General features: G+C 41.6%; 1 protein-coding gene across 9 annotated transcripts in view; it reads left to right on the forward strand.

Annotated features, from left to right (window-relative positions):
* TP53BP1 (tumor protein p53 binding protein 1) overlaps positions 1–23188 on the forward strand; it is a 94476-nt gene that overhangs the window by 67589 nt on the left and 3699 nt on the right. For 7 of the 9 annotated variants that reach the window (XM_030318348.1, XM_032593660.1, XM_030318345.1 and 4 more), the window contains 8 exons: positions 3375–3858; positions 7523–7675; positions 13391–13662; positions 14336–14485; positions 14778–15208; positions 18015–18206; positions 18610–18828; positions 20468–20683. In XM_030318348.1, the coding sequence (XP_030174208.1) occupies positions 3375–3858; positions 7523–7675; positions 13391–13662; positions 14336–14485; positions 14778–15208; positions 18015–18206; positions 18610–18828; positions 20468–20683 (2117 nt within the window). Of the gene's footprint in view, positions 1–3374; positions 3859–7522; positions 7676–13390; positions 13663–14335; positions 14486–14777; positions 15209–18014; positions 18207–18609; positions 18829–19740; positions 19802–20082; positions 20157–20467; positions 20684–23188 lie in introns of those variants that run through there. The other 2 variants (XR_003969457.1, XM_030318346.1) reach the window with 2 other exon arrangements.

The raw sequence follows: 23188 nt of genomic DNA on the forward strand, positions 1-23188 counted from the left end.
CTAAAATTTGCTTTCTTAGCATCAGTTTCCAAATCTGGCATATAGTGACCAAGGTAGGGTTGTGTAGCTGGAACAAATGAATAAAGAGAGGTGTGGCCCTTCTTAGAGTTGACTGGATTTCTCTTGTCTTCTAAAGCTCTTTTCTAGTGCTAAAGATTCCTTCTTTATTGTTTATTGGGACATTAACATACATCTTTACAGTAGGTATTTCTCAGTTTTATTTATGTTTGAGGATTTATAAACTTGGTAAGAGTGGAGCAACACTTTCCTGCAGTATGTGTTGCAATTAAGGCTTTGCCTTTTACCTGCTGTTCTGTATATATGTATGAAAATATATGAATGTGGGGGGAAATGACTGTGATTTTAATGTCACTCATTTGACTGAGGCTAACATGAGAATGATAAATACCAAAATCATAGGATATTCATACCTGCTATTTGATAGGAATCTGCTGAATATTGCTAGTGTTGAAATGAGACTTCTTTGGTCTTCAGAGAGAAGAGAGTTGTTCTGATTAACTCTTTGGGGAAAAAAAGCAACTTAATACTTGTCAATTAAGATTAAAAAAAGTGTTGGGGCACCTGGGTGTCTCAGTCAGTTAAGTATCCGACTTAAGCTCAGGTCACTATCTCACAGCCAGTGAGTTGGAGCCCCCCATCGGGCTCTGTGCTGACAGCTCAGAGCCTAGAGCCTGCTTCAGATTCTGTCTCGCCCCCACCGCACCCCCCGCCCCTCCTCCACTCTCTCTCGCCTTCAAAAATAAACAAACATTTTTTTAAAAAGTCCAAAATAAAACAAAACTTTGCTTTGGAAGTGAAATTCTATTCAGAGGTTCTACCCTAAATAAACAGCTTCTGTAAAATGTGGTAGGCTTGTTTAAGGGTGGGAAACAATGGTAATTGAATTCTTCAAATGGCTAATCCTGTTCTTGTAGCTTTTGCCTAACTTTCATTGCTCAGCTGTTAATGTGTTAGCTGTCTAAAAGAGTCACACATGAGTATTAAGTTCGTAGAAAACATGAAGTGAGTCTTAATTGCTTTGTTTTACACAACTAGTATTGATTGAACATCTGCTGTGTACCTAGCCCTGAGTGGAGTAATTTTTATATATGGTTACTTACAACCTCATCACAGTGTTACTCTTGGTGGTCTTATTCTTTTTTTTTTTTTTTTTTTAATTTTTTTTTCAACGTTTATTTATTTTTGGGACAGAGAGAGACAGAGCATGAACGGGCGAGGGGCAGAGAGAGAGGGAGACACAGAATCAGAAACAGGCTCCAGGCTCTGAGCCATCAGCCCAGAGCCCGACGCGGGGCTCGAACTCACAGACCGCGAGATCATGACCTGGCTGAAGTCGGACGCTTAACCGACTGCGCCACCCAGGCGCCCCTTTTTTTTTTTTTTTAACGTTTTATTTATTTTTGAGACAGAGAGAGACAGAGCATGAACGGGGGAGGGGCAGAGAGAGGGGGAGACACAGAATGGAAGCAGGCTCCAGGCTCTGAGCCGTCAGCCCAGAGCCTGACGCGGGGCTCGAACTCACGGACCGCGAGATCGTGACCTGGCTGAAGTCGTACGCTTAACCGACTGCGCCACCCAGGCGCCCCTTGGTGGTCTTATTCTTGCCTTATCTTTATTGTATTATATATCCTTATTCACTTGAGGTTCCTGACAGGACTCAAGCTATGACTACCAAATTTTTACCAGGCTCTCTTTGGCTAGAACTCTATTCTAAATCTCTCTTTAATCTCCTGTTCTGGTAAACTGATGTAAATAATATAGAAATCTCAGAAACTTCTCCTTTTGTCTTTCTACTCAAGATCCGGGGTAGAGCATTTCTTAAAGAGCTCTTCATGTTTCCTTTTTTCGGCCTACTCATGTCAGCTCACTTCTTAAGGGGTGAGAGCTTCTCCCAGATTGGAGACAGCTTTCTCTGTCTCAGTGGTAACTAGTCTTTCTCTGGGCAAAGAATACAGCAATATATGACATGGTTTCTAGATCCTTGGTCATCGTGAATGTTATCTTCTGTGGGTTTATGCCTTATAAAATAGGATACTCCAAACTGAAACAGATCCAGTTGTGGTCTTACTGTGGTCAGTTCAGAATGGATTCCTTTTATCTTTATTCTGGCTACTATGCATTTAATGGAGCCTAAAATGTGTTAGTTTCTTGTTTTGTTTGTAGTGCACTGATTCATCGAATTTGTAATTTACCAAAAAGTTAAAAGTTTATACGCATTTTCTACATGAATTTCCTACTTATACAATTAGTTTACTTAATCTGAGAGTAGATTTTTGCAGCTACTCAATGGAGAGAATATCAATAAATGTCCAGAGTACATTTATTAAGCACTTACTGTATATTAAGCCCTGTTAGATGTTTTAAGTAGAGATGAATAAATAAGACACGGTTTTTTTTTTAAGTTTATTTAGAGAGAGTTGGGGAGGCAGCGAGAGAGAGGGAGATAGAGATTCTTCAGTCTGTCAGTGGAGAGCCTGATGCAGGGCTCCAACTCACAAACCACAAGATCATGGCCTGAGCCGAAATCGAGAGTCGGATGCTCTACTGACTGATCCACCCAGGTGCTCCTAAGACATGAATTTCAAGTTTCTATGTATGTTACCTGGTCACTTGGAGTTAATCTGGGCCTTTTTGTTCTGGTTAAAGACATTTAAGAAAGCCCCTAGGCTCCTCAGGACTTCATAGTATCTGTTTTATAGGAGACATTAATCAAATGGTTGTGGGATAAATAAATAAATCCCTGGTGTAGCCAAATGAAAAGAAGTAGGCTATATCTTGAGAACTTTCTTAGAGGAATCAAGTCATTCTGAATTGCTAGTTGTAAGATATGCCAGTTTATCTGGCAAAGCTCGAACCTCACCTATAACTCTATCCTGTATAGATGAAGTTTCTTTTCCTAAAATTTTTGCTTGTTGTTCGCGGGTGGAGGTGAAGAAAAGAATCTAAAATGCTAGCAGTCATTTAAGGAATGTTAGAACCAATAAAAACCAAGTGAGACATGTTGACCTAATTGATCTCTTACAAAGTAGATCCCTAAACAGCCTTCATTGACTATGACTTCAGTAATGACTTTAAATTTTTTTGTTTACCTTATTTTCCTGTGTCAAGTTTCAGAGTTCATAGCTAGTGATGGGAATAAATTTTATGACTATTGTATCATCATGGTGATAGAGTCCTATGTACCATTATTTTCTCAAGAGTGAAATTACGTTGAGAAAGGTGATATGCTGGGTTGCCTTATTTTCTCCCTTTCCCACATTTTTCATATTGTCAAATTATGGTTCCCTTGCTAGTACACACACAAACTCACACTTGTTTACTTGACATGGTTTCTTTATATGGTTGATTTTCAGAGGGAACTCGCTCAGTTTTCCAAGTACTCAAGATGAAGAAGGAAAGGAAAGATTGGAAGGTGACCAAAGGACCAGGCAGAGTCAACAGCCCATGCAGCCCAGTTGTCCTGTCAAAGACCCTCCATCTCCTGCCTCTCGGCAGGTGGCTACACAGGGGTCATCCAGTCCTCAAGGGGAAGCATTGAAGACAGATGTGCTAGAAGGCCAGAAAGAAGGACGAAATACCAATCAGGAAAAACCTAGTAATGCCTTGATTGAAAGGCCCAGCCAAAATAACATAGGAATCCAGACCATAGAGCATTCTCTGTGGGTCCCAGAAACTGTTTCAGCAGCAACTCAGACTGTGAAGAATGTGTGTGAACAGGGGACCAGTACGGTGGACCAGAACTCTGGAAAACAAGATGCCATGGTTCAGACTGACAGGGGGAGTGGTGAGAAACCAGTCAGTGCTCCTGGGGATGATACAGAGTCGCTCCATAGCCAGGTGAGAGAACATCTAGGGTATCTCAGGGGCCCTGTTTTGACTTTATGGATTCCCAGAGAATTTAAGTTGTGATACTTCTACCTAATGATAATTCTTAACACTTTTGTGCAGACCAGTCATTAAAAACAATTTTTCCAAGATAGATAGGGTCGTGAAAATTATGGGTAGCTATATCCAATAGATAGTCTCTTATGGAAAATGAAATAGTGCTAGAGTTTATCAAGTAGGTCTTTACTGGATGAAAAAGCCAAAAAATATAGACTGGGCCCTGATATATTCTTCTACATTTAATCTTTTCCTTCTGCTGTCAGTTTGCATCCTCCCTTAAAAGCATTGGAGCTAATTGCTTCTCTCCCAAGTCTATTTCACCAAAGTTCCCAGGAACTAAAGGAGTAGGAAGCAGAGGAGAAGAGATAGAAGAAACATGAAGGATAGTGTAGCACAGTATTGGAAACCAAGAACAGTAAGAGAAATAGAGGAAGGGGGTGTCCTCAGGCGGTGAGGACTGCACAGGCTGCAGCTAGACATAACGGGAGGAAAAGGATCAGGGGTGGTGGAAGTGAGGCTGGAGGAGCAACAGGTTCTTGGGAATAGAGTAAGGGAGTAGGTAGTAGTAACAATCGAGTTAAGAGGTGGTGGTAGAAATGTACGTGTTAAGAAATAAGAGGAAGTTCAATTTCGTCAGATGGCAGTGGGTTCCATGGTAGGGAAAATTTGGAAATTACTAATAGCGGTTAAACTGCCTTTTCAGTTGCTGTGGTAGATCGTCTTCACTTGGAATCTGCCTAGGAAAGCTTCATTAGTGATGTGCGTCTCATTCTAATTTTCCAACTTGTTTGTTTTATAAAAATAAAATAATACAGTTCCTCTTTATTGAACACCTATAGTGTATCAGCATTGTGCTCAAGACAACCCATGAGGTTGGTATTATTATTCCCATTTCACAGGTAAAGAAATCAAGCTGAAGAGAGGTTAAGTAACTTGCCCAAGATTTTGCCATCAGTAGGTGGCAGAACTGGAATTTGAACTCAGCATATCTGACTTCAGAATCGGTATTCTTTTCATTATGCTATGTTGCTTTTCTATTTGATAATCATGGCCTGTGTAGTCTTGTTCTGTTTATCCATGCCTCTCCAGGAACTCCAGAAATTCTGTTTATGTTATTAGCCTTTTTGATAACATGGTCTCTGAGACCTAAGACTTTATCAGTTTGTACAGATTGAAAATAGAATAGCCTTTGAATATAGGGGTTATAGTAGATCAGACCCTATTTTGCACTTGTTTTTACCCTTAAAGTGTTGGCATTCTGCTATAAACAACTTCTCTGCCTTTATAAAAAGAATTGAACTTGATCCTAAAGATAGCAATCTCGTTGAAGCCACTAGATTATATTTACCTTACTTAACATTTTTCCTCTGTAAAGTAGGGAAATAATCCCTGCTCCTATCTCATGTTAATGAAAGCAGGAACCAGTGAGCCAGAGCAGTTAGGCCTAGGCTTTGGAGTCAGACCACTTTATCTGGAATATGCGAGGATTAAATCAGATAAAGTTCTCCACACTGGATCTGGCACATAGTAAATGTTCAATATATATTGGCTGCTGCTGCTGCTACCTACTGATTATTATTTTAAATACTGCTGTTACCACCAACAAAGCCACTGCTGATACTGTACTACTATTGTGTCATATGGAGTGAAATAACTTTTTAAAGAGCTAGTTGCTCCTGTTAAGAAAGGTGCTAGAAAAATCTAGGTGAATAGGTACAGTTTGACTTGGGAAAGATGAAAAGTTCTGGAGGTGGATATGGTGATGTTTGCACAACAATGTGAATGTACTTAATGTCACAAACTGTCTACTTAAAAATGGTTAAAATGGTAAATTTCATGTTACGTGTATTATACTACAATGAAAAAACAGAGATGGGGTGGGTGCGGTAACAGAAAATATAGATTGGTGTGCTGTCTTTTGAAGAATGGTTGGAAAATGAGGAATGCTTTCTGGAGGTTTTCCAGGTGTCAGTGCTTTTGTATCCCCTGCATTCTGGGTAGGACTGAGGCCAGTGGGGAGAAAAGCATAGGCAGCCTACCTTTGACATTGCTTAAAGTTTGACTTCTTTATCCAGTGGGCCTGGAGCTAGGCTTTTAATGAAGGAAAGTATGGTTTTGTTTTCATTTTCTTATCTTCCTTTTATGATGACAAGATCTTCAAGTTATTTATCTTTACAGAGACCTCTTTTCAGAAGACTATTTGAAGAGAGAGTAAGCATAGATTTCTTTTTATCTGCCCCCTTTTCCTTCTTTCCTTTCTTATTCTATCAGTCATATTTAAGTGTCTGTCTTGAAATGATCATTTGTCTGGCTGTTGTAGTGGAAAAATACAGGAAGACTTCTTGAGAAGCCTGAATACAAGGAGTGCTTTATGTATCCCTGAAACCTTTTAGACATCTCTGATCACGGACCTGCCTGTCTGTGTGTGAGGGCAGGAGGTCCAGCTGTCATGGTTCTGATGCAGGGGCACCCTGATGATTGAGATGTGACAGACCAGTGCTCTGGCCATTCATTAGCCAGAATTATATATATAGAAGTATTTTAAGGAATTAGTGGATCTAAGTTTCCATGCTTTTTATTTATATTTATTCACATAATTTACACTTCCATTTTAGTGGATATTTTACCCCCAAGATGGAGTTGGAGTGGGAATTATTCAGGTAAATTATTGAAAGCTTTAGGTAAATTACTATCACTACCACATTGGTCAGTGAAAACCCAGGATCATCATCATTGCAGTAATATATATAGTTCTTCTCAAAGACTTGAATACCTTGACAATGCTGAAAGAAAAAATCAGTCTGCTATGGGGAAATAAGGTGGGAGAAAAAAAGTGTGCATTTTCTCCTCAGAATTACCGGTGGGGTTGAGGGGAGGGCGTGGATGCTGTTAAATGTGGTATATGTGTTATGAGAAAACATGTGGATAGCAGTTGTCATGTAAACAAAAATGCAGGGCTTATTTAAGCTATTAAATTAATCCTTTATGATACAAGTAAATACAGAATCCTTTTACTGGGCACTAGCTTGGCTCTTAAGTTACAATCTGTTATTTGGAAGAGATTAAATATTCCATATTTAATCCTGAGAAAAATCTGTGTATCTTGTTCTAGGCATAAAGAAACTATAGTTCTGATTTACTAAAGCAGGAAAAACAGACTGCACTGAGATTAACAGATACTCTTGTTTTTATATAAAGTTTTAAAAATATGCCTGCCTTCCTTTTTTTAAAGAGATGTTGCAAGTATAAGTTTATATACTGATTGATAATTCAGCCTCAAAATCAGAAGGATTATAATGTAAATGTACTTTTGTGGGGGGGAGGTCAGAGTTTCACTTAAATATCCTAGATATAAGTGCTAGATGTTACAATTTTGATTGAGACAGAAATAGGTCATTTTAAGTGATAACTGATACAAACTCTTCCTAGCCTCTGGCTATATAGCTGGTCCATCCCTATTCTTATCTATAGGTGAATAAAAAAATAAAGCAACTGGAAAATTCCATCACACTAGATTCATGGAACTTCTGAACACTGCCTATCATGAAGCAGTTGATTTTTGATTCTGCCACTTTGCAGTGATACCTATGCTTGTGTTCTATTTTTTCTGCCACAGGGAGAGGAAGAGTTTGATATGCCTCAGCCTCCACATGGCCATGTCTTGCATCGCCACATGAGGACAATCCGTGAGGTTCGCACACTTGTCACCCGTGTCATCACAGATGTGTATTATGTGGATGGAACAGAAGTAGAAAGAAAAGTAACTGAGGTAATGCATACTTAGGTCTATGTGGCAAATTTCTTTTGGTAGAAAAAATTCCCTGGCTCTCCACTTCCACCCCTTCCCGCCTTTCTTGTGCAACTAGCTTCTTTGTTTTCCTTCATCTTGTGAGAAAGATTTAAGAATCTGGTAAGAGAGGAGAGTCTTGAATTCTGTGTTTTTCCCAACCACGAGTTTACTGTTTAACCTCTGGCCACTTATTTAACCAGTCCCATCATGGTTTCTGTTTCGTAAAGAACAGATTGATAAATCTCTGTTAGGTTATAACTACATTTTATCTATTATTTTTAATTCTTGGAAACTAAAGAGGTTTAGAACTCCTTGCTTTGCTCCATGTTTTCTCACTTGTCACGTTTGCTCATTGTGTCCTTTCTTGGTCTCCATCCATTTGTGGTTATAGACCTGTTTGTAGGAGATGCACCTTTATGTCTTAGTAGGATTCATTATGGACTCATTCCCAGTGTTGGAAAATATCAGCATTTATTCACTGTTAGATTGGACGGCATCATATGCTGACTGTTTACATCTCAATACTGGCTGAAATCAGATTTTCAAGAATTAAAGATGTGGCACTATCTTGGTACACATGTTAATTTCTGGGAACCCATTTTATTAATTGATGAGAGGCACAGGTACTTCCTTCCTTCCTTAGGCCTTGTTGCCATACTTAGGCACATCTTAAAAAATTTGCCAGATAGCCATACGGGAAGTTGAGACCAGGGAGAATTAAACTCTGATATATATATAGTCTTATTAAATGGAACACATTATTGTAGTTGTTCACTAATGGGCCATTGTGGCCCTCATGTCAGAAAGCATTTGACTTTAGTTTGAGAAATTTTCTTGTGTATTTTATTGTACACCAAAATCCCAGATGTTAATTCATCTTCAATTTTTATGTTTGTGGAATTTTTTCAATATTGCTACTATTTTAGAAAAATTAGGAGATTAGCAGCTTTAGAAAAACAGTTTGATTTCACGAACAGTTTTTGTAACTCTTGTAGTTTAAAATGTTATACATGTTACTATATTATTTGATGTGGTGCTCTCAAAAGTATATTTCTGGAAACAGGCCTTTTAGATACTCTGAGGGGGGAAAAAGTTCCATGGTAATAAGTTTGAGAAATACCAAATGCTGTAAAACTTCCCTTCCCCCATGGAAATTCACAGTGCCTATTATGTTAAAGGCTCTAAGAAGTCCTTTATTAAAGATGTCTATTTTATTGTTTAACATAGAAGTTACCAAACTTGACAACTGAAATTTTTTTATTACTTATTTATTTTTTTACATTTATTTATTTTTGAGAGACTGAGAGAGACAGAGGACAAGTGGGGGAGGGGCAGAGAGAGGATGAGACATAGAATCTGAAGCAGGCTCCAGGCTCTGAGCTGTCAGCACAGAGCCTGACACGGCGCTCGAACTCACAAACTGAGATCATGACCTGAGCCAAAGTCAGATGCTTAACTGACCTAGCCACCCAGGCACCGCATCAACTGAACATTTTTTAAGATAATACTTATTATACCCCTTTGGAATATAGTTTGGGAAATATTACCATAATTAAATACAGTAATAATAGCAACTAACATTTCTGTAGTACTAACTATATGTAAGGCACTACTGTACGGACTTTGGTGATGGAACTTATTCAATCCTCACAACTAAGCTGTGGGTTAGATACTGTTATCACATTTTCCACATGAAGAAACTGAGGATTAAGTTAAGTTAAAATAACTTGCATAAGGTTACATAGCTAATAAACAGAGGAACTAGAACTAATTCCAGGCAGTCTAGATCCAGAGCCTGCATTCCTAACCACTACATTATGCTGCTTCTCAAGAGTGAAGTGATGTGTGCAAGAAGGAAGATGCATATGGTAGTTCACATGAGGATGAAACTCCTCTGAAGGGAATTTTGCTAGTTTGTCTGGATGAGGTCCAAAAAGCATTTGAGTTGGACCCTGAAGGTTTTAGATGTTGGGAGATAAGAGGAAAAGGCATTCCATACAGAAAGTTTGGTGAGTAAAGGCACAGAGACAGAAAGTAAAGAGCACACAGGTATGAAACGTTTAGTTTAGTTTTTAGTCTTTTGACCTGAGAAGACTAAGAACACCTTCCCTCATAGCTTGTATTCTTCGCTTACTATCTTTTAGAAGTTTTATTAATTTATTTACCTGCAACTTTTTTTTTTTTTTTACTATGTTCCTAGCACTGTGGCAGGCCCTGGAACTAAGAAGATAAAAAGACACTGTCCCTGTTTTCTAGGAGCTTATATAGACATGCAACAAATCCAGAACTTGTTGGTTGCTGTTGTAGAGGGTGGCAAGATGTGTTAGAAAGAGGAGACTGAGCCTACCAGCTTACCTGAAGGTGGCTAAAAGATCTCACAGAATATGTAGCTCCCAGAGTGTGGCAGATAACATTGAGGCATGGGGAAGAAGGACATCATAGGCAGAATGAAAAGTTACGTAGACAACGTGGCATGCTTAATGAATATTTAGAAGCTCAATATGACACAAACAGTAGGGTAGCGAATGGTAGGAAAGGATGCTGTTGAGTTTGGTGAAGGCCCAAAGTATGAGAGCTTTGTATACCACAGAAAAGAATTTAGATTTTTATCTTTGGTGTGATAGATGCTTTTAAAGAATTTTGGAGAAAAGAGTGACATGCTCAGATTTGCATGTTGGGAAGTTCGGATTGGCAGCGGTTTAACAGTGGACTGGTGTGGGTTGAGGCATAGTTCAGACAAGAGGTAATGAGTGTTGCATTAGGACAGTGGCAGTAGGGGTTGAGAGGAGAGACAGATGCATTAAGTACATAGAAGGTGAAATTGATAGACTGGTGAATTCCTAAATGTGGGGATACAGGGAGAGGGAGGAATTTAACATGGTATGTGGGCTTTTTCCTGTGCAGTGAGATAGAGAGTGGTACCATATGCTGAGACAGAGAATGTAAATAGGACACTGATTTGAGAGAGATTATTCAGTAAATACTTACTGAGGGTCTCTTGTGGCATGCACTGTGCTGGATTTGGAGGATATACCCAGGAAAGAAGATGGTTACAATTTCTGTCTTAATAGGGTCTCTGTAGTCTAGTGTATAAGACACACAGGAAGATAAGTAAGCAAATACATTAAAAAGATGATAACAGGCCACCTTCGAGCCTGGATCTGTCATTAAAATAGTGATGGCTTTGACTGTAGGACAGTTGCAAAGGCAGTTGTAGCTGGCCACTGTTCCTGAGGCATATTCTCCAACAGAGACACAGCCTGGAATCCCAGCCTTTTAGGCTGGCCATGCCCTTACACATTTGCTATATTCAAGTGAAGGGATTGACTTCAGTTCTGGGCTCACAACACCTCCTTTAGTCAAAGGATCTCAGTAGATAGACTTGAATCTGGCTAGAGCAGGCAAGTTGGTGATAGGAGACAGAGATTTGAGAAAGTCATGTTTTTCACTGATACTTTTTGGAGGTGGTACACTTTCTGGTAATGACCCTGAGGATAGATGGCTGAAGCAGAGAAAATGGTTAATGGTGGTAATTATATCAGGAACTTGAGAGTTGCTGGATGGGTCATCTGATGGATGTAAGCCACAGAGAATAGTGACAGAAATAGGGACGGGGAGAAAAGGGAGGCTGTGAGCCAGAGGTTAAGGTTTTCATCCATGAGAGTGAGTGGGTGGGAGGATGTTGGTGAGTAACGGAGGGGGAGAGCAAAGTTTAACAAAATGGCAAATAGTGGTTTAGTAGGAGCAAGAGGTGGGAGATAGAAATGGTCTGTTGATGGCAATAGGGAGCAAAGTTGCCTCTTACCTCCGAAGTCTTTTTTTTTTAATTTAATTTATTTCATTTATTTTAGAGAAAGAGCCCGTGAGTGGGGGAGAGGGGCAGAATGGGGGAGAGGGAGAGAATCTTAAGCAGACTCCACACTCAATGTGGAGTGAGGCACAATCCCACGACCCTGGAATTGTGACCTGAGCTAAAATAAGAGTCGGGCGCTAAATCAACTGAGCCACGCAGGCATCTCATATCTCCAAACTCTTGAATTGGAGTTTGGTGGAGAAAAAAAACAGTCTCTGATAGAGCTATAGGGATTGTGAGATGCACCGGTCATATCCAGGATTTATTCGTTGAAGGCAAGGAAATGGAGAGAGGATGACACTGCGTTTTGGTTGGGTTAAATTTCAGTGTCCTTAGTATATCCAAAGGGAAGGGTTTTTTAGTTATTTGTGAGTTTGGAGCCGAGTCATTCTTATATTGTTGGTAGATAGGTAGGGATGAGTCTGGTGAGATTGTCCAGGGAAAGCACGGAAGAGTAAGAAAAGGAAGAACAGAGTCCTGCACAATACTGTGTCTAAGGGAACGGATGAAGAAAGAGGAACCTGAAAACAAGCACATATCGAAGTAGCCCTTAAAGAGGTGGAATGAAAAAAAAAAAAAAAAGAGGTGGAATGAAAGTAAAAGTGACTTTGTAGATTCCAAAGGAGGAGATATTTTCAAGAAGGGAGTGGTTAAAATTAATCATTTAGGGGATACCTGGGTGACTCAGTTAATTGTCCGACTTCGGCTTTGGTCACAATCTGATGGTTCATGGGTTTGAGCCCCATGTTAGGTTCTGTGCTGACAGTTTAGAGCCTGGAGCCTGCTTCGGATTCTGTGTCTCCCTCTCTCTCTGCCCCTCCCCTGCTCATACTCCGTCTCTCTCTCATAAATAAACATTTAAAAAATAATAATCATTTAATTATCTTACAGCATTATTTGAGTGTGTGTGCATTGCATACTGTCTGCCCAGAGAAGCTATAAACTCTGAGGGGAGGGTCTTATACTTCTTCATATCTTCTCTGATGATATGCATGGTGATGCATGAATAGTCTAGAACAGGAAAGCAAGTGTGCTGTAATTTCTCAATCCTGTGTCCAGAGAGGACATTGTTGATTGGCCCCAGAACCTTTTCCCATAAGCCTGGGAATCAGCTTCCAAAGGCTGTTTAAAACTGAGCTCCAGTTAACCACTTACCAATCCATCGAAGTGAGCATGGGAGATAAAGTCAGTTTGATATTCCTGTCTTCTATAGATACTGCAACCTTGTACATTTTGATTATTACCTTTCTGTTTTTCATTTTTATAAACAATACTGTTTTTAGCCTATTTTTGCCTATAATTTTCTATTTCCTGTATCATTTATTGAAAAGTAATGTAAAATAACCTGATTTCAAAAAACATGTCATGCTACCCACTGCTGATGAAATACCCAGAATGGCTCCTAACCATTTGTTTTCTTTATCTAACCTTCCTTCCTCCTTACCTCTCTTCTCCCAGACAGAAAATGTCTGGGTTACAATTCTTGCTGTCTTCTCAGTAGGCAAAGGTTGTGAACTTGTCCAGTAAAAAGATAACTTAGCTCATAATAGAGATCTCTTTGTTTCCAATCCAGTGCAACCTTTATTTATATTTTATTGGGATATAATATATTCCCTGTAGAATGCTCAGGTCTTAAATGTTCAGTGGCTCTCAACAATTAATTGTGTGTAACCACTGCTCACAATAAGATCCAGAACATTTCCATTAATCCAGAAACTCTTCTCCTGATGCCCACCTTTCTGAATTGAAATTTCTTACCATCTCTAGGATTTTTTAGCCACCACATTAGCATGATGTTGTTGTGGCTTCTTTTAGCTTTTGTATCCATTTCTTCCTTGCAGGAGACTGAAGAGCCAATTGTAGAGTGTCAGGAATGTGAAACCGAAGTTTCCCCTTCACAGACGGGGGGCTCCTCAGGTGACCTGGGGGATATCAGCTCCTTCTCCTCCAAGGCATCCAGCTTACACCGCACGTCAAGTGGGACGAGTCTCTCAGCCATGCACAGCAGTGGCAGCTCAGGGAGAGGAGCCGGACCACTCAAAGGGAAAACCAGCGGGACAGAACCCGCAGATTTTGCCTTGCCCAGCTCCCGAGGAGGCCCAGGAAAACTGAGGTGCAGACAGGGTCTCCAGAGAGAGAGCTACAGCAGGGGCAGGGTTGCTGACATTTTAATATCACAGGAAAAGGGGAGTAATGGGAAATCCCCCGCCCCCCCCCCCCATCCTCCAACTAGGAAAATTCAAATATTCTTCCTCCCCTTTTGTTCCTCTCGTGTTTGGGTTTGCATGGGAGAAAGGGTGGAGCCCTTTGAGAGCTAGACTCCTAAGAAAATGTAGAAAAACAGGTGAGGGGACTTTGAGAATGCTGGCACATGCTGCTGCCACCCCCATTTTCTGTAGCCTGTAGTGTTTTGACTGGGAGTGCAAAAAGTTTAAGGTAGTAACCTCAACCTGATACATCCCTAGCTTTTTGTTATCCTCTGCAGGTGTCTAGAGCCTGTAGTAGAAGAGAAGGCAGGGAAGAAATGGGTGTGCTATTTTTGAGGGCAACAGTAGGAAGCTTTGTCAGGAGGGAATAGACTTCCATAGAGGAGGATGTCCTTTACTCGTTATCCTACACTCCTACTCCCTGGCTGATATTTTGGTGGTGGGTGTGCAGGCCAGCTTCCTGCTGTGTTGGAGGTCTAATACATGTTGGCCTGGCATGTGGTTTAAGGGCCACGGGGAGACTGTGGAGAAAGGATCCAGTAGCAGGTGCTGTCAGACTAACCTGTCTTCATTCTCTAGTCCTAGAAAAGGGGTCAGTCAGACAGGGGCGCCAGTGTGTGAGGAGGATGGTGATGCAGGCCTTGGCATCAGACAGGGAGGGAAGGCTCCAGTCACGCCTCGTGGGCGCGGGCGAAGGGGCCGCCCGCCTTCTCGGACCACTGGAACCAGGTACCCGGGTAGTGTGAGATACACTTAGTCTATGACTTATGCAGAAAAAAAGGGAGTAGAGAGAAGAGAGGGGAGTAGAGAGTATGTGGGGTGTCAGGAGGGACACGAGGGGTCCACATTGACTTGGGAGCGGGCAGGGATCAGAGAGGCCACCGAGAAACCAGGCTTAGGCCTGTGATGGGGTCCTCCAAGAATGGGCTTAGGCAGACCCATGGACAAAAGAGTGGGAAAATTGGCAGTTAGAAACTTTTCTTATTTTAACTGCCTTCTCCTATCTCTTATCTTTGTTTAGAGAAACAGCTGTTCCTGGCCCCTTGGGCATAGAGGACATATCACCCAGCATGTCACCAGATGATAAATCCTTCACTCGTATTGTGCCCCGAGTGCCGGACTCCACCAGGCGAGCAGACACGGGTGCCGGTGCTTTGCGTCGAAGTGACTCTCCAGAGATTCCTTTCCAGGCTGCTACTGGCCATTCTGATGGCTTAGATGCCTCCTCTCCAGGAAATAGCTTTGTGGGACTCCGTGTTGTAGCCAAGTGGTCGTCCAATGGCTATTTTTACTCTGGGAAAATCACTCGTGATGTTGGAGCTGGGAAGTATAAATTGCTCTTTGATGATGGGTACGAGTGTGATGTGTTGGGCAAAGACATTCTGCTGTGTGACCCCATCCCACTGGATACGGAAGTGACAGCCCTCTCGGAGGATGAGTATTTCAGTGCAGGTAATAAAGGGAGTGGTGTCTGTAAGAGATTTAGTGTGCCTGGGCCAGTCCTCTCTCCAGTCAGTAATTACCAAGGGCATTCTCTCCAGCCCAACTACTCTTCTTCAGGGGTCTCCAAAGCTACAAATTCCATTCCTACTATGTGAGGTACTCTCACACTGGCTTTTTGTTTTCATTTGTTGCTTATTTTTGAATTAAAAGAATTTTTTTTTTTTAATATTTATTTTTGAGAGAGAGAGAGAGACAAAGTACAAGTCGGGGAGGGGCAGAGAGAGGGAGACACAGAACTGAAGTAGGCTCCAGGCTCTGAGCTGTCAGTACAGAGCCCGATGCGGGGCTCGAACTCACGAACCAAACCATGAGATTGTGACCTAAGCCAAAGTCAGACGCTTAACTGACTGAGCCACCCAGGTACCCCTGAACATACTTTGGAATAATATATTTACAGAAAATGTACAGACTGCTGTGTAAAGTACAGAATACTGTGATAATGTGAGAAGTTCTCAACTACCCCTCAGCCAGCTTCCACTCTTGTTAACATCTTATGATAGCATGGTACATTTGTCAAAACTAAGAAACCAACCTTGATTCCTTACTAACTAAATTCCAGACTTTATTTGCATTTTATCAGGTTTTATGTATCCTTTTTCTATTCCAGTATCCAGTCCATTAGTCTTCATGTGTCCTTTGATCTGTGACAGTTTCTGAATCTTTTCTTGTTTTTCATGGCCTTGACAGTTTTAAGGAGTGTATGGTCAGATATTTGTCCCTCAGTTCTGGTCCATCTCACCTTTTGTTTTATATTGGAATTATAGGTTTTGAAAAGAATGCTATGGAGGTAAAGTGCCCTTTTCATTATGTCACGGAGGTTTGAGGCCTATGACATCCACAGGACATCACTAGTCACGTTAACCTTTATCACTTACTTAAAGTTTTGCCCGATTTCTCCACTGTAAAGTTAGTGTTTTTCCCTTTCGATTTATCTGCTCTTTCACCACTGACTTAAACTTAGTACGTGCCTTGCTAGGAATCTAGTAGGTGAGTGTAGCAGATTTTTGAGATATTTTTGCTTAGGAAGACGTCGTTAGTACTATATTTTTATGTCTGCACAGCAACCATTTACTGTCTGGTTTGAAAAAAATAAAAATTTTTAAGTAGCCAGTTCCCCTGATAATGAGATATTTGTATTATGACTGTTGCATGTGCCAGTTCTTGGAATATATTCCCTTTTTTTGAGCTAATTTGGAGATAAATGTGTTGAGTTTGTCATTTAAAAACATCCTGTCTGGAGATTTTTTGGAACCTAAATTGGGATATAATGGGCAAAAATGCCTCTGGTGAAGTCTCCTCAGACTTGCTTGTGATTTGGACTCCTGAGTAGTTTTTTGCCCCTTTATTTCATTGTTAATCTTTACCTTCTAGTCCTGGGTAACACTTAGCTTTAGGTGGCATCATTTAGTAGCATGTGGATGTAGGTCTTTTATGACCTTTGGCTTACATAGTTTGTATCAAATATATCCATTGTATCAAATGTATCCATTAGGTTTAAAGCCTGTCTTGGAGGTCCTCTTAAGACCAAGAGACAGTTCTGTATCCAGTGTGAATTATGGCATCAAGGGGTGTGGTGTCTCTTGTGTCTCATTTATCAAGGCTGTCGACTAACATCATCACTAGACTGCTTCGAGTTGTAGTAGCTCTTCATCAGTGTGAAGTATATTCTTGGCCTTGGGCTTCATTGTACTCTTGAAAGGGGTCTTTGTGACTTAGTTTGCTGGTAGAGATTGAAGCCAGACGATGAAGCAGCAAGGGGAAGGGGAGTGATTCTGTGGCATAAATAGAGAACCAAGGCCTGCTTTCACGTCTGTATTTCTTTCCTTGGTGGCATATGCTCTGGGTTTCTTTTAGCCCTTCATTCAAGCACAGACCAGTGGGAGAGAACAAACGGACTCTTCTTTTATAAGAATGAAGAGGTGTTCATGAAAATGCCTTGTTTTTATGTTATATACATAGTGTGTGTGTGTGTGTGTGTGTGTGTGTGTGTGTGTGTGTAGCATGTGCAGGTATATAAGTTGTTTATTGATGGATGGAGGAGGAGGAGTATCATCTTTTTACAGGTTTGGAAATGGGTCTTGCCCAAGATCACACAGTTTGGTGGTAGCAGAATTAGGCCTAGGCTCAGGTCTCCTAAATTCTAGCCCTGTTCCCTTTTATACTCCACGTTGTGTTCCTTGTAACCTAAAGGCCTTTAGGTTCTGAAGCAGAGCAAGAGCAAGAAAGTAGATAATAGGGAAGATTAGGCAGGGGAGGCAGAATTTATGTGTTTTTTCCTTTCTTTGCTCTGTATCTCTATTTTGATTTAGCCACACAGACACATGCTCTGTCTTTCTCTCTTCGAGTTAAGTCATCTTTTACCTACAGCTTAGCTCAAGAATTATCACTGTCTCCAAAGAAACCAAGAAAGAAAGGTTTAGTAATTTATAATGGGATTATTAAGAAACCACATGTCATTTCAAGAAATAATTGAACCTCTAATAACTCATAAATGCTGGCTTTTAGGAGGCTTTATTTTATAACCAAAGGATTCCTTCTGTTGAGAATCTTTCCATGTCCCAATCTCAGGGTTGTAGCTACATATATTCTTAAGTGGTGGTGGTGTCTGAGATTGACAGCTGGGATTTCAGTACTAACTTCAGTCCACTGTCGGACTTCCTGATGCCCTGACACAACCTGTTGTGCAGACCCACTGTGAGTGGCTGCCAAGCAACCTAAAACAATAGCAGGCTGCTCTTATGTTTTTCCCACCCAGGAGTGGTGAAAGGGCATAGGAAGGAGTCTGGAGAGCTCTACTATAGCATTGAAAAAGAAGGCCAAAGGAAGTGGTACAAGCGAATGGCCGTCATCCTGTCCTTGGAGCAAGGAAATAGACTGCGAGAGCAGTATGGCCTTGGCCCATATGAGGCAGTAACACCCCTTACCAAGGCAGCAGATATCAGCTTAGGTAAGACCTTTGTTTCCTAGCTCCGGGCCCCTGTCCTGTTTGTGGTGGGAAGAGCGGTTTCTAGAGCAATCAGGATGCTTTGCTAAATCTTACAAGTCCTGTGTGGTTTATGAGATGCTAATGAGCTGCCATTTTCTGGAGCCACCACCTATCTCTGTTTCCTTCCCAGGACCACATGGTAAATCCTCAGATTCTTCTGGTCTTCCCAGTTCTTCAGGGGACCAGATACATTTCAGTCGTGGCTGAGACTGAAACAGAATGGCAGCTTTAAAAGAGGTTTCCTGTTCTCATAGGAGGTGGAGGAAAGGGTGTGGTGATATCTAAATCAGGCTCTGCCCAGCTTCTTGGAGTCCAGGGCCTCAGACCATGGGAGTTGACCAACCTTTGACTTATCCTATCATAGACAATTTGGTGGAAGGGAAACGGAAACGGCGCAGCAACATCAGCTCCCCAGCCACCCCTACTGCCTCCAGCAGCAGCAGCAGCACAACCCCTACCCGCAAGATTACAGACAGCCCTCGTGCCTCCTCGGGAGTTCTCTCAGGCAAAAGAAAACTGATCACTTCTGAAGAAGAACGGTCCCCTGCCAAGCGAGGCCGGAAGTCTGCCACTGTGAAACCTGGTGAGTACTCCCTTTTGCCTCATCCTCCCTCAGACCACTGTGGAATGCAGGGCCAGCTGCTGGAGAGAAGGAGCCTGATAAGTGGCAATGGTCGCTCTGTCCTTCTACAAAGTTGGGATCCTGCACAAGCACAGGTAGTACTCAGCTTACTGCATCCACCTTTACACATCTCTCAGCAGAGTCCAGTGGAGATAGATAAGACACTAGGTCTTGATTGGAAACACTCATTGAGTTCTGTATAAGTTCCAGGAGGGAAAGAAACTGAATTTTAAGCAGATTCCTTTATCTGGCACCATCTTCTACCTCAGGAAGCTCTGCTTCCTGAGTCTTTTTGTGCTCAGGGCCCTCTGGCTCTCCCAGACTTCCTACTGAAAGCTAGTACCTCAGTCTGCATCTCCTTGTACTGTTCCTCAAACACCTCCTTTCCACGCATTCATGTTTCATGTTAACAGGAATTCATCCGTCTATTGTTCACGGAATCTCTAATATCCAGCCCCAGCCATTGTGGGTTCTGGAGACACAGGTGTAAAGTCCTCAGTGTCTGCCCTGAGGGAGCTCTCTCAGTGCAGCAGACTGAGCGGGTTCATCGGTTGTTATGTTGTCCTAGCACCAGAGTTCCTTTGGTTTCCTGTATATTTGCGTTGTGTCATCTCCATATGTGTCCAGCACCTCTGTTGTGTTCAGGGTATGTGAGGCATGGAACTAAGTCCTTCAGTATTACTTCAAATAGTCCCAATGAGGTTTAGATGCTAGAATTCATTTTCTAGTTGAAGAGTTTGAGGTACAGAAAAGTTGGCTAACTTTACCAAGGTAACCTAGTAATCCAGAATTCAAACTCAGGCAGTTTGACTTTGAAGTCCAGGCTTATACATACTACATCAGACTGTTCTCCTCCTGCTGGTTTTGTTTTAGGGAGGCATGACCTGTCATCTTAGCCTCCTAATGAGGCTATGATTCCGCTTCTTCAAATCAGGTATTTGTTTTCTTCTTGAGGACTTATTGGGGCACTCGTAGCATGGGTGTTCTGGGAGTCCTGGGCCGGCCGGTGCACTTACTCACCCCCAGGGGTTGGAAACTGGGATAATTGAAGCAGGCTGTTTTGCTGTAGCTCCATCAGTGAGTAAGAACACTTTATTACCAAGTATTCTGTGCACCGTTCTGGTGACGGTTAGGCATAGGGTGGGAGTATCTGCTGGGTACACTTCTTGGTAACAAAAAAAATGGGTTTTTTGTTGTTGTTTTTTTGTTTTTAAGGGCTGTTTCAAAATATCACATATCCTGGGGAAATCAGAGCACTGAGCAAGAGAAAGTGGGCTGAAGATTTCTAAGTATTTTTCACTCTTACCTAAACTTTGTTTGTATTAGAACCACTACTTTCTTCAGATCCCAGAAGTATTTAGTTTGGCTGTATAAAAACAATACTAGTTGATATTCATTTATAAATCGTCATGACTGTATAAAACTTAAATACATAAAATTTCTCTGCATTGTAAATTGGGTCCTGGGACCCAATAGGGGTCCATAGGAATGGTCTTTGGTCAGTAGCTCAAAAAACCTGGTCAGGACATTGCCTACCCATCCTGTCATGCCCAGGCAGTGGTCTGTATCCTTCTAGTAATTGTGTCTCCATCCCTTCCAGGTGCAGTGGGGGCAGGAGAGTTTGTGAGCCCCTGTGAGAGTGGAGACAACATGGGTGAACCCTCTGCCTTGGAAGAGCAGAGAGGGCCTTTGCCCCTTAACAAAACCTTGTTTCTGGGCTATGCCTTTCTTCTCACCATGGCCACAACAAGTGACAAGTTGGCCAGCCGCTCCAAACTGCCAGATGGCCCTACAGGAAGCAGTGAGGAAGAGGAGGGTAAGTCCCTAGGAAGCCCTGGGGGCTCTGACACATGAGCACTTACTTCCTTTCCATTCACTTATGAGCCTATAAAGTAAGCAGTGCAAGTGGTGTCTGAGATCTTGGTCAGGAAAGTTAATGAACTCTCCTTCTTAATTTATAGACGGTTTTCACAAAATTCCTCTTAGTGGCTCCTCAAAACAATCCTGTGAGGCACATGGGACATAGATCTTACCGTCCATTTTACAGATGAGGAAACAAGCTTAGAGAGGTTAAAACCGTGCTTTTTGTCTGCAGTAATGGTAGATTTGGGACTAGAACCCAGTGTTCATTCTATCCTATGACAGTCCTCCAAGTCAGGTTTCTGAATGCCCTGCCATCTTTCCCATCTGTGTTCTAGGGGCAGTTGCTAGAGAAAACCCACCTGGGGGCAAAGTTGATTCTCGTGAGGTCTGTGCATAAGACAGAGAATGTAGGGTGCCCAGGGCCCCAGGGTGATATCAGAGAAACAGCTTCTAATCCTTTTCAACTCTTGTATCTCTGTTCAACCTTAACCTAAATCTATATATTGTATTTCTGTGTGGTCTATGACTTAGGGTTTGAGTGAAGGCTGTAGTGGGGACAGGTAAAAATCGTTTGAACTGTCTAAAGAGTATGTGATCTAGGAGAGAAAATGGGTGGATACAAATGTATACACTGTAAGTGACTCACAGCAGCATCCACATATGTCTGTGAACCGTAAAGGTGCAGCTGGAGTGATGTTCTGCAGGTTAGAGTTACTATATCTTACACGAGGGAATCGAATTGGGGAACATGGTTTCATAAAATAGCACCACTGCAAATCTGCGATGGTAGGCATTTCAGGGGTGTAGACAACTCTTCCCCTAATTAACCAAAACCAACCATAGCCATGTGGAAATCTGTACAAGGCTATGGGAAGGGTGATCAGAGAGTTGAAATTAGGGTTTATGCTATTTGGAAGGTGCATAAACAGCCATCAGTAGAGCGACTCTAGGGTGTGGGAGCAGGTGTGGCATGTGTGGGGTTTCAAGGTTAATTGTGTGCCCAGCTTTGTTTGTCAGACAGAATTCAGATAGGTATCATTGGCGATAAGGTGTATGAAGAGTTTCCTAGCTAAGAGTGTAGTTTGCTTTGATTATAGTGGGAGTCCCTTGAGGATTCTGCAGGATGTGGCATCAAAACAGTGTTTGTGGTCTTGTTTTCTTTTGCTTTCACAGTATTGCTAGACTCTGGACTTTATTCTCCAAGACGCTCCTAGCCCTTCCATAGACCAGGACTTCACAAGGCAACTCTATAATGTGTTATCTGTGGCATAGCATAGTCAAGAAAGGCAGCTTTGGGGGTGTGCCCCGGTGGCTCAGTTGGTTAAGCATACAACTCTTGATATTTGGTTCAGGTCATGATCTCATAGTTCATGAGATCTAGCCCCATGTCAGGCTCTGTGCTGACAGCGTGGAGCCTGCTTGGGATTCCCTGTCTCTCTTTGTCCCTCCTGCATGTGCGCTCCCTCTCTCTCAAAAAAATAACCAAACATTAAAAAAAAAAACAACTTTGGTATAAGATGTAGACTGTCCAACATCTGTGAGCCTGTGTGAGATTAATAAACTCAACTCCTAAAAATTCCCTCCACTGATGGCTGATATATCAAATGTTTATAATCCCAACCTTGCAACCATGTGCAAAAGGAGGTAGGTCTTATCTAAATGAGGAGGAGAAATTGGACATTTTTAAAAGATTGCCAGGTTTCTCATGGAAAATGTGATTGTAGTGAACATGTCTGCTTTATCATCGGACACTGCCCAGAAGTACCAAAAATCCTTGATGTTTTTGGCATGTGAGAATGTTGACAGGTACCTCAGTCTCAAGAAGCCTGGAGACATTTGTACTAAAACAACCTACAGAATATTAATAGTTTTGGGGCTCCTGGGTGGCTCAGTTGGTTAAGCGTCTGACTTCGGCTCAGGTCGTGATCTCACAATTCACGGGTTCAAGCCCTGCATTGGGCTTCGTGCTGACAGTGCAGAGCTTGCTTGGGATTCTCTCTGTCTCTCTCTCTCAAATAAACTTAAAAAAAAAAAAGAATATTTATAGTTTAAAAGAAACTGTGTGACATGACTAATAGATAAATGGGAATCTTAGATGCTAGTTTATATCAGGAGCTCATAGAATGCTTAAATCCATTTAATGAGACATATTTATTAATGAGTTAAGAATATGGCACCTGGTATTGTTAGGTACACTATCAGGGACCTATCAGCCATAGGGATTGACTCTAGAGTTGGGTTTATTTAGTATCTTCATCCTTGATTTTAGATGATGGAATTAAAAACCTGTTCATTTTAACCTCAGGTCAGGCAGGGCCACTCATAAATCACAAATAAAATGAAATCCAAAATGAGAAGAAGTAGAGGAATGGACTGCTGCCTAGACAGGGTAATATTTGATTACACAGGTGCAAGGAAATATAATTGGGGATTAAAATCTAGGTTAAGACTGGAAACA

The sequence above is a fragment of the Lynx canadensis genome, chromosome B3, assembly GCF_007474595.2.
Source record: "Lynx canadensis isolate LIC74 chromosome B3, mLynCan4.pri.v2, whole genome shotgun sequence".
In the NCBI taxonomy this organism is placed as follows: domain Eukaryota; kingdom Metazoa; phylum Chordata; class Mammalia; order Carnivora; family Felidae; genus Lynx; species Lynx canadensis.